This window comes from Podarcis pityusensis (genome assembly GCF_964106645.2).
Source record: "Podarcis pityusensis genome assembly, chromosome: 3".
Lineage (NCBI taxonomy): Eukaryota > Metazoa > Chordata > Lepidosauria > Squamata > Lacertidae > Podarcis > Podarcis pityusensis.
In genome coordinates, this window is record NC_138026.1 from 55820880 (window position 1) to 55832670 (window position 11791).

The following is an 11791-nucleotide window of genomic DNA, read 5'->3' on the forward strand; positions in this document are numbered from 1 at the left end:
ACCTTCTGGGAGTAGGAGATGGGCACTTACAAGAACAGGGCCTTTCCTGTGATGGCCCCCAGACTCTAGAACACCATTTCCAAGCACATCCACACAGATACCTACTTTAATTTCTTCTATAATGAAGACGGAAACAATTCTTTTCTCTCTCAAACCTGTGGCAGGTTATATGAAGCTACCTTATACTGAATCAGACCATGGGTCTACCTAGCTCAATACTGTCAATACTGACTTGCAGCATCCCACCAGATTTCAGACAGGGTTCTCTCCCAGCTATATCTGGAGAAGCTGGGGACAAAACCTGGGATGTTCTGCTGATGATCTACTGCTGAGCTACGACACCACTACAGAAATGTCTTGTTTAATTTTATCTGCTGCTTCTTGTTGTTTCTAGTCTATTGATTTTAATTTTTCGATTTCTTTGTCCTATAATGCTTGTATGATGCCTTGAAGACTGGCCACCAGAAAGGCTGTATATAGACAGACAAATCAATGCCTAAATCAAAGTAAACCAATCTGTCCTATGCCTCAATCCTCTATCTATATCAAGCCAAAGCTTAACTCCCATCACAGATACATTCTGCAATATTTTCCCACTGGGGCAACTGCAGCTGCTGTTGATGAAAAACTGTCTGTGCCCCACGAGAGAGGGGAGCTCCAGAGAATGTGTCAGTCCACAATTTTACAAAACTGGGTGCTGACCCATCCTCATCGTGATGATTTCCATGAGCCAAAGATCTCAAATTATAAGTCGGGTGGACTAAGAAGTCTATTTTAATGACTCCCTCCACTCAACGTGTGACTTCAAGCCAGATTGCTGAGAACTATTAGATTGCATTAAACATCTAAGCATATGTCAGGTACATTTCTCAATACCCCAGAGACTAACTACAGGCAAGATCTAGTGTAAGACATTACCCGTCTCTTGATTTGTTCTATTTTATGCCTGTGGCAACACTATTGTGGTATTGCAGAAGAATTAAAATGAACGATGAATTACTTCCATGTATCAATGACAGAAGCATTATATTCCATTTATGTGCCACAATGTATAAAATAAATAGTAGTAGTAGTGGTACAGTCATACCTCAGGTTGAAGTAGCTTCGGGATGAGTATTTTCGGGTTGCGCTCCACGGCGACCCAGAAGTGACATTACGTGCATGTGTGGAAGCAGTGAATCACAACGTGCGGACGTGGGTTGTGTTCGCTTCAGGATGCGAATGGGGCTCCGGAATGGATCCCATTCGCATCCAGAGGTACCACAGTAGTAGTAGTAGTAGTAGTAGTAATAATAATAATATATTATTTATACCCCGCCCATCTGGCTGGGTTTCTCCAGCCACTCTGGGTGGCTTCCAACAAAAGATTAAAGGTACATTAAAACATCAGTCATTAAAAACTTCCCTAAACAGGGCTGCCTTCAGATGTCTTCTAAACGTCAGATAGTTATTTATTTCCTTGACATCTTATGGGAGGGTGTTTCACAGGGTGGGCGCCACTATCGAGAAGGCCCTCTGCCTGGTTTCCTGTAACCTCACTTCTCACAAGCCCTAACCACAGTGGTCCTCATCAGGAAGACAGGTTGTAACGTGTGTCCCAACATTCTTGTGGTCACAGAAGCTGTCATCTAGGCATAATATCTTGCTCAATTATTTCTATTACAGCAACTAGATAAGCACTTCTCAGTTGTGGGCTAGGGACCATGGGTGGACCTCAGCCCACTTTCAGGTGGGCATCAGCACTGCAGCCCACCCTCTCTCCTTTCAGCTTTTTGTTTACACAGAAACACAAGAGCCAGGCAATAGATCAATCTAGCTTAGTACTGTCAACAATGACTGGCAAAGGCTCTTCAGAATTTCAGACAGGAGTCTCTCCCAAACCTATGTGGAAATGCTGGAAACTGAACCTGCGACCTTCTGCATGTGAAGCAGTTGTTCCACCACTGAGTGAAAATCTTCCCCCAGATACAGGGAGCTGCCTTACACTGAACCAGACCATTGCTGTAGCCCAGCAACAGTTCTCCAAGATTTCAGGCTAGGGTTCTTTCCCAGTGATACCTGGAAGGATTGAACTTGGCACATTCTGCATCCAAAGCATGTGACCTACCACTTACCAATGCAAACACCAGCAGTCCCCCTGCCCCCATGTACAGTACGTAGGCATGCATGGGAGTGAAAGCTGTGCAGGGGAAATAGTGAAAGAATGGAGAGGAAAGAGAGGAGAGGGGCAGGTGGATTGAGGGAGAAGACTAGGAGAAGCCAGGCTGCTACATGTTGTGTCTCTGTTACACACAGACACACTGAAAGTGGTTCTCCTTCCTTCCCACTCAGCTGCCTGCCACCTGAGGAGAAAGGGCCAGAACAGGGCATTGAAGGCAATGTGAAAGACTTAGTACAGTGGTACCTCGGGTTAAGAACTTAATTCATTGCGGAGGTCCGTTCTTAACCTGAAATTGTTCCTAACCTGAAGCACCACTTTAGCTAATGGGGCCTCCTGCTGCCGCCGCGCCACCGGAGCACAATTTCTGTTCTTATCCTGAAGCAAAGTTCTTAACCCGAGGTACTATTTCTGGGTTAGTGGAGTCTGTAACCTGAAGCGTATGTAACCCGAGGTACCACTGTATTTAAAAATAAATAAAGAAGTAAATGTGGAATAGAGAAGAATGGAAGTTGTTGCAGGAAAGAAATGGACGTAAAAGGGGCAGGGAGGAGGGGTGAAAGAGGGACATTTTTGGAAGGAGGAAACGGGTACTAGTTACACATGAAAAGAGAAGGGAATAAGAAAAGAAAGGTGAATACTTTGAGCGGTATTTCAGGGAAAGGGGAAAGTAGAAAAGAAAATTCTTCATTCAAAACCTCTGCACTGACAAATTCTGCCTAAAATGACGTGGGCTCTGAACATCTGTTCAGAGCAGGTGAGCAGACTGTTGTTACATTCATGACCTGCATTCATTATTTCCTGCAGGCTTTTCATAGGGATCTCTGTGACTACCATGAGCACAGGCTGGTGGACCAGGTGGGCCACTGGGCTGTTTCAGCAAGCTCTTATGTTCTTAGGAGCCGTATCAGCAGAAACCTATTGCTGATATACACCATTGAGTAACTGGCTCCACTCTGCAGCAGCATTTTGTGACTGGTAGGCCTTAGTTCAGCTTTCTCAAATGGGCTCTCATTGCAGAAAGTCTGGCATGACACGCCTGGCCTAGATGGTACCTGTGCAGCTGTCAGTATATAAGGAAGGGATAGATGGATAGATGCATCTAAGAATAAAACAAAAATGCATATCCAGCTTGTGGGACAGTGCTCCCGTCCCCAGCGTCCCCAAGTATGGCTGGGAAAGGCCACTATTTGAAACCCCAAAGAGGCTTTAAGTTTCACTGAAGACAAGGGAGATAAATGGACCAGTGGTAGCATCCTACGTTCTAATGGTTCTTAGAGACCCAAATTCAATACACAGCCAGTGTTTAAACCTTAATAGATCTAACTACTTGGAACTTTTTTTAAAAAAATGGGATCAATATATTTCTTCCCAATGGCTTTGAAAATCTGGTGTAACCTATATGCCAAAATTCACTCTTCTCTGAAATGGAAATGTATTGCCACCAAAGGGCCTCCCATACTCGCCTTGGTGCAAATTAACAGAAGTTGTAGCAGCAGAATCAAGCCTACAGTGCAAAAGGCACCTTCCTTTCCCATCATTTATATCCTGCCCATCTTCCAGTACATTCAATCAAAGCTTTAGATTTTAAATTACTAGTTGCAAGATTCAAGCAAAAGCAAATTAACAATGCAGATACTAAAATAACTCACCTTGTACGAATGCCCAACTTATTTGTTTTAACAAAAGAAATAATACTTAATTACATTTTGTTTTACATACTCTAATTAAAAATCACTCAGATACAACACTTTGTTACATTTTCCAGAATTTTTTTCCTTTTTTTTATCTAACGTAAACAGCACTCCCATTTTTCCAGACATTTTTGAATTGCTGCTTCTGCCTTGACCCACAAGCAGTTAGAACAGGAATTACAAAGTCAAGCTGTCTACAGAGCTGGCACATTGGGAATGTTTTACAGTAGGGATCAGCAAAAGGATGTCTCTGGAGCCAAACAGATACACAGACTCCTTTCTGCTCAAATCTATCTTGCCTCTGGCTTAGCAACTCGTGTATGTGTGTACTTGTCAACCCACAAGCTAGAATCTGGTGATTAGAGAACTGTGTTCTGACAATGGGACTTGCCAGCATTCTGCTTTAGGAAGCGGGTTTGCATAGTGGTCCACAATCTTCTATAAACATAGCTGCTGGCATAGGAGCCAACTTCTAGAGGCAGAGTTTACTTTGCCCCCCCAAAAAAAAAACATTTGAGGGGGCTGCCTCTGCCCCCCCCCATTGATGGGCATTGCCATTCAAATTGTGTGGGTGTGTGTCATGTCTTGTGACTGATTAGGTGGGGGCAGGGTTACCTGCACCGCTCCCCCATATTTAATTCAAGTTGTCACTTGAATAAGTGCTTGCCACTTTCTTCCAAATCTATTCATGAATAAAATTTAAAGCAACATTCTTTCTTCTTTCTTTCTTTCTTCAAAAATGTCAGTAAACCTAAGCCTCCTTGAGTCAGCAACGCAAAAATAAGCTATTAGAGTGAAATAACTAAGTATTTTTAATGAAAATGACCTGTCCCTCTGGCCTCCTACCGCACTCTTACTTTTCATCTGCATTTTCTCCCACAAATGCTATGTAGGTCTAGGAGACCTCTGATGAAAATTTATAACTGCATCAGCTTTATTATTATTATGCAATGCTATTAGGAAATGTACTATTGACTATGAATATGAGCAAAGGTTCCTGGGCTCCATTAATTTTGCAATCTTTACAAAGAAACAGATTCAGTCCCTAATAATGCTTAACACAAATCCTCTTACATGAAGCATATTTTGCTTTCATATTTAATTAATAACGACAGTGACTTGGGGCACAGTGCCTTGGTTTGGTGAATAAAAAGTGCACAGAATATTATCTGAGAGACTTTTCTTTATATAAAAAAAGCACAGTAATAAGCTTGGGGAAAGAAAATGGAATGATCCACAATGGAAAAGGCTAGTGTTAGATTCCATTGTAAAATTGAATATTTGATTTTTAAAAGCCTGCATTTTAAGGGGGGGAAAAGATTCCCCTTTTTCATTCTGTTGGATAAAATGTTATTTGTATATATTAATGGTCAGGACATATTAAAATTATTCATGAACTATTCATATTTCCCAGATAACCATTTCTTTATTTATAGGATCAGATCTCATTCTTTTTACCCGCTGCTTAGGCAAAGTTCTCAAGGGACTCTAAAAGTGTATTAATTGCTTAAGGCTTCCAGGATTAATATTGTGTAGCCTTGTATCAAGAACTGAACTTATTTTCAATTTGATATGACACATTATGGCACAGTCTGCTATCTTTAAGTCTTGATCATATCTTTAAGTTACCGTCTCTCGGTAGTTAGGATCCCAGTGTTTTGCTCAGTCTGCTTCATCCTGCACTGGATTAAATATGGAGAAATGGGACGGGGGGAGGTTGGGGGTGCTCCTGTTTTGAGGGACAGTCCTGTCAAGTTCTGCCCTGGAAGGCACATTTTAAAATTAAGGTTTGCAAGCCTATGCACATTAACTGACAGCAAATCCCATTGAACTCAATGTGACTTACTTCTCAGGAGACATGAGTAGGATGGCACTGTAAAAGTATTCCATAACTGCTAGGCAGTAAGTCAGCCAACACAGATAAGAGAGAAACAGAGAGATAAGGGCCTCTTTACTAGGTATAGGCATATCTGTCCATTTTGGTTTCACTAGGTTTTTCCAGTTCAACTCCCTACATTTCCACATCACATTCTTTAAAAAAGTTCATGAAATTCCATGTGCATTTTAGTGTGATTTTCCCCTAATGTATGCAGTTTTGCCCAACATATACAATGATACCTCGGGTTAAGTATTTAATTCGTTCCGGAGGTCCGTACTTAACCTAAAACTGTTCTTAACCTGAAGCACCACTTTAGCTAATGGGGCCTCCTGCAGCCGCTGCGCCGCCAGAGCCAGATTTCTGTTCTCATCCTGAAACAAAGTTCTTAACCTGAAGCAATATTTCTGGGTTAGCGGAGTCTGTAACCTGAAGCTTATGTAACTTGAAGCGTATGTAACCCGAGGTACCACTGTACATTTTTGCAAAGCAAGTTCTCCTGATAGAAAGCATTTCTGTATGTTGCTTTCACTAATATATGTATTGCTATGCATGCTTTACCCCACCACGCATTCTGGTACACATTACTTGGCTAGAGAACTGCATTGCCAAATTCAGAAATGTGTGGATCTCAAAAAGTGGCTGTGTTTCAGTTTGCATTTAAAGAGGAACTCGCCTTATTCGCACATTTCAGAAACAATATACTAACTGAAACACAGCCATTCTTTGAGATTCACACATTTCTGAATTTGGCAATGCAGTTTGCATGTTGTTTCTGAAAGTGCAAATAAGGCGAGTTCCCCTCTAAATGCAAACTGAATTCAATTTGTACCTCATCATTTGTCTTCACACTCTACTTTTTTTTAGGTGCACACATCATATTTTATGGAACAGGTTATTTTTAATCACTAACCTAAACATGTAAAGTAATGAGCAGTGCAAAGAGGACCTAAAAACATGTGATCAGATAGGAGCCTGCTCATCAGAGTATCTCCCAGTGGAAGCATAGAACTGTAGAGTTGGAAGGGACCCTGCGCGTCATCTAGTTCAACCTTTTGCAATGCAGGAATCTCAACTAAAGCAGAGTGTGTGCTCTGTGGCAAACTCAGCTTTGATGTTCAGCAATGTGTAGAAAGGCACATTGTCAACTTATAGGTGCAAAATGGAATTTATGAAGCAGGAAAGACAAGGTAATGTGGTCTCTTAAAAAATAAGTTATTCAGCAGGTGAAAGGCAAATTCAAAGAAAAATAAATATTATTCACAAATGTGTGTGTAGCTCCTACAAAAAGCATGAGCACCAAACAAGAAGCTAACAAGTTATATATACCGTATCTATATCTGCAACGTCCAGTTTTGAGATGCTTTATTTCTCCTTACTTTAATCTCTGCGCTCTCTGCCTAAGCGAGCATTGCTGAGGTTATGTGACCAAGGCTATTTTTAGAGGTGTATGATGATCAAGCTTTACTAACTAGTACAAATTCCAGCTGCCGTAGAAGAGCAGCTTCTTGCCTTGAAACTCACCCTACAGCAAAAACTGCAATTCCCTAGAAGCCAGAGATCATGCTCACAGGCTGAGTCTATTAAAAAATGTCAAGGCTGAAATCTTTTTTATTTCCAGGCAATTAGAACATCAAGATTGTTACAGTACCTTCTGCTGTAATCTCTGTCATAATGGTGACGGCAAGGAACACTCTGGTGAAAAAGGTTAAGTTATACTGGCAGCTGAGAGGATGTGACCAGGGTCAGCGCTGACTTTTGCAGGAGACGGCAAATTGAAGGATGGGAAGTCCTCTACAGTTCTGATTTTTCTTTGGGGGTCTTTTCTTCTTCTTTTGAGCTATCTTCTTAGTGAAGCCCTCCCTCCCCACCTCCCAAGACACTAACCCCTTTCCCAAGGCAATGCTTGCAGCCCAGACTAAAGTATCAGCTCCTTACAAAAATAGCCGTGGCTCTCAGCAAATCTCTAGCGCGGCTTTTTTGGCATCCTAGGCACCACGTTCAGGGACCAACTCTTTCCTTGTTTTCTGTAAGTGTCCAGACCCAAATAAGACAGCAAAGCAGGTCAAAGCAGCAGCAGCAGCAGCACAAAGGAACGGAAAAGAACTGTTTTAAGCCCCTGCAGCTTCTTAAATATTATTACAGTTCTTTTGAGGTCTGGGTCACAAAATATGAAATATAGACTTGACTGTAATCTTATCCAACCAAGCTCAAATGTATTCTTAGCACACTCTTAGCACATTCTTTCCGGGCCTTATTTGGGTTGGGGAGGGTGCTATGAAGGCAGCCACAATGACTAAAGAAGAAAACAAACCTAGGTAAATTTCACCCTGTTAAATTGCCCGTTGACACTTAAAATCACCAAAGTACAACATTTTACCCTCTGCTGCTTCTTTTTTAGTTGTGGCTGTTGCATTAGTTCATAAGAAGAAGCCTGCTGGATGTGACCAAGAGTGCATCTATTCCAGCAACTTAATCCTTAAATCTGTGAGCCTGCATATTTAGAATGACAGTGTATAAGCTTCTAGTATGCATTTTAACAAGCGTTTGAGCAGTCAGAAAAATATTAAGCAGTGACTTCTTTGAGATTCAAGTGCACTTATGCCTAAGGTATTTTGTATTAAAAACATGGAGTTTCAAGGGTGTTAATAGATGCATACAACTCCTTATTAAAATACAGGCTGTCTAGTGTTCAGCTTTTAAGCTTACAGAAGGATCCCAGGTAGCTAATAAGAATTTGCAAGGTATTGTCCCGATACTCTGGAGGGCCACTGTGGTCAATGACCAGGCTGGACTGTATGTACAAATGGGCTGATTCATTATATTGCAACTTCATACGAGTTTTGCAGAATTAGAAAACTTAAGCTGGATCCTCTATCACTATCTCCTTTCTAGCAAGGAAGTCAGAGGTGGCCCAATACGATTATTACCCCAGCGGCATAGTATCTGCTGCAGCACTAGGGTGGTCATGTGTCCTTATCTGCAGAGAACAGTCCTCTGTTTGAGGGGCTTTTAACATGCAGCCCTCAAATGTCCAATCCACGTTCAGTGTAAAGATAAAGAACCCTACAAAGAGAGGCTTGCAGGGGCCCTGAGTTGCCCATCAGCTGTAAGCACCTAGACAGTAGACTGATGAGGCATGCAGGTAACTTCGTCACAGTTATCCACTCTGTGGGAAGATATTTCTATTTAAATAATAGCAATCATTTCTAAATTTGCACACATTGCATGTGTATTTTTGTGCAAATGTGCATCCTCTTTTCTGTCAATGCACTTTCTATTTTTAATGTGGTATAAGTGGTTCTCCTGTCTGGTGCAGCTTTTTCCTCCAGGCCATCAAGAACCCTGGGCCCTGGACCACACAAAAGAAGCCCATACTCCAGCATCACTATTACTACTACTACTACTACTACTACTACTACTACTACTATACGATCTCACATACTATAACATACCGTATTTTTCGCTCCATAAGACACACTTTTTTCCTTCTAAAAAGTAAGAGGAAATGTCTGTGTGTCTTATGGAGCTAATGCGTGGTCCCTGGAGCCGAATTGCCCAGGGGCAAAAAGCAGATCGTGCTCTTTTTTTTAGAAAGAGGGAAGGGAGTGTTGAAACAAAGCCGCTGAGCAGCTGATCCGCAAGGGATTGGGAGGGAGATAAGGCCTCTAGAGATAAAGGAGGCTGCCTGGGCGGGGGAGGTAAAAGCACATGGATCCTCAGGATTTTTGCACTGAGTCACCCCAGTGCATGTCCATGGCTATAGCCTGCACCAAAAAAAAAAAAATGCACCCACTGTTTTGTGGGGCCGCAATGGCACAAAAACGTGGTTACAAAGCACGGATCTACATGGATTCTCAGGATTTTTGCATTGGGCTACCCCAAACTCCCCGTCAAATCACATATCATGTCTGTGGCCACAGCATGAACCACAAAAACCATACACTCACTGTTTCGTTCAGATTTTTTTTTTTCTTGTTTTCCTCCTCTAAAAACTAGGTGCGTCTTATGGTCAGGTGTGTCTTATGGAGCAAAAAATAAGGTCTTTCTCTCTGTATTTTATTTCATTTTTGTAAACTGCCTTGCTGAAGGGCGACATGTCAATCTTTAAAATAACTCATATACATAAATGAGAGTGCATCAGCTGGAAACTGAGTTAACTGGTTCCTCCAACCCAATACAGTCCTTCTAAAATAATTCCGTAGTCCTGTAAGGACCAGCACCATTGCAGTCTCTGTTCAACTGGAATAACGTAAGTTGCAGCACATATCAGGGGCACCAGCAGAGAATGCCACCTGTTTCCCTGGCTGGAGCGTTGGAGTGCTGCTGCCGCTGCTGCAGTGGTAGAGCAGGCTTACAGCATCATTACCCTTGCAGGAAGATCATAGTGACATGCTCTGGCTGCTATGAGTTCTCTCTCTCTTCCATCCCCCCGCCCACCTCTCTTCTGGCAGAGAGAGGACTCATGCACAGAAGATGGCAGAGGGAAGGGGATCAGCTAGCTAAGAGCAAGAAACGGGCAAACATCCAGGAGTTTTTTTTAAAGGCCATGCTATCCTTTCTCCCACCCCCAATCCCTGGCACTACCTGACTGCTTAATGGAACTCTGGGCAGGCATTTCCCTCACTGTAAAGGACCCTACTTCCTCTTTTAGCAGTGTAGCTTGCTGACCTTTCATGCTGTGCAGCCAACATTTTGAGTGACGGAGCCCCACGCAAAAATACATATTTAAATATGTATTTTAAATGTGCATTTAATTATGTATTTAAATTCTTATTTTAAGTACACAGTTAAATGAACACTCTCTTTCAAATAAGCATCTAAAGACATTATTTTGATATGTTAAAAACTGCTGAGAACCGATTTGCAACATCTGAAGAAGTGTGCACATTGGTAGATAGCTTAATTCCATGCTTTAGTCTAGAAGGTACGCATCAGGTCATTTGATATATATATAGGAGTTTCAGAAAACCAAATTCCTCAACCACCCTTAAATCAGATTAGGTTGGATCCTACAGGGGGATGATTATATGGATGGTGGAAGACAGCTAACAATTCAGTCCTAAAAATACAGTACTCCTGTAAATAGGTTGATAAAATAACATGCACTGAGTGCTGTGGTTATGCACATTCATGACCTCCTGCATTACACTAGCATCATGAACTGGTTCTGAGTGTTATGCCTGGCAGCATCTTACTATAAAACTAAATTCTTGCAAATCACAGATATGGAATATTATTTAAATATCCAATGAAACCTTTCTACCAGTTGGGTCTCCTGGAGCAGGAACAGCTGATGGGAGGCTCAGGGTCCCAAATATATTCTGTCCACCACTGGAATCCTCATGTCCTGACAATCCTACACTTGTAGGTCACAGTATGGTACAGGAATTGAATTACGACTGACGTACAGAATGCAGCATGGGTGATGACAAACTCTGTGGCTATTGCCAGCACAGGCATTTCAACCCTTGGGTGAATTCTTAACACCCCTGAAGATATGGACATTTTTAACCATCTCCTTATTAAAACTAAGGATTACACTGTAACTTGGATCTGAGACTTGTAAAAGTATTTGACTTTCAGGTGGGCTGTTGGGCTGACATAGTGTAAAATTAGTCACATACTTATCTTTAGTTTCTGAGATACAATTAATGGCTCCAGGATTCACCATCCTGTATTTGTATATTGCAAGTAGAACCATAAGTAAATGAAGCATTTGTGTGTGTGTGTGTGTAGGCAAGGCAATATCAGCTTCACACCATTGTGGTATATCACCAGCCAAACGTATATGACACTACACCACAATGTTGACGAAACAAGTTGCATTGGCCTCAGCCTGCGAGGCGCCGAGTGAAATTGCCACAGCTCTCTGCACAGAGCTGAGGTATTTTCACCCCAGTGCCTAGCAGGCTGGGACAAAGCAGCTTCTTTGTACGGCTCAGCTGGGGCGTGGGAGGGCCATCCCTGTGCTCCCCCCACTTGTGCGGGAGACAGCACTGGGCTGGGGTATCCTTAACTGCTCAGCTAAGGGAAACAGCAACTGCACACTTCTCAGCCGAG

The 11791-nt window shown here is 42.2% G+C and overlaps 1 protein-coding gene across 18 annotated transcripts in view; it reads right to left on the reverse strand.

Annotated features, from left to right (window-relative positions):
* Positions 1-7891, reverse strand: part of TRDN (triadin) — a 165248-nt gene extending 157357 nt beyond the window's left edge. For 9 of the 18 annotated variants that reach the window (XM_080999612.1, XM_080999605.1, XM_080999610.1 and 6 more), the window contains exon 1: positions 7380-7891. In XM_080999612.1, the coding sequence (XP_080855738.1) occupies positions 7380-7401 (22 nt within the window). In that variant the 5' untranslated portion in view covers positions 7402-7891. The remainder of the gene's footprint in view (positions 1-7379) is intronic. The other 9 variants (XM_080999608.1, XM_080999618.1, XM_080999620.1 and 6 more) reach the window with 2 other exon arrangements.
* Between the last annotated feature and the right edge of the window lie 3900 nt (positions 7892-11791).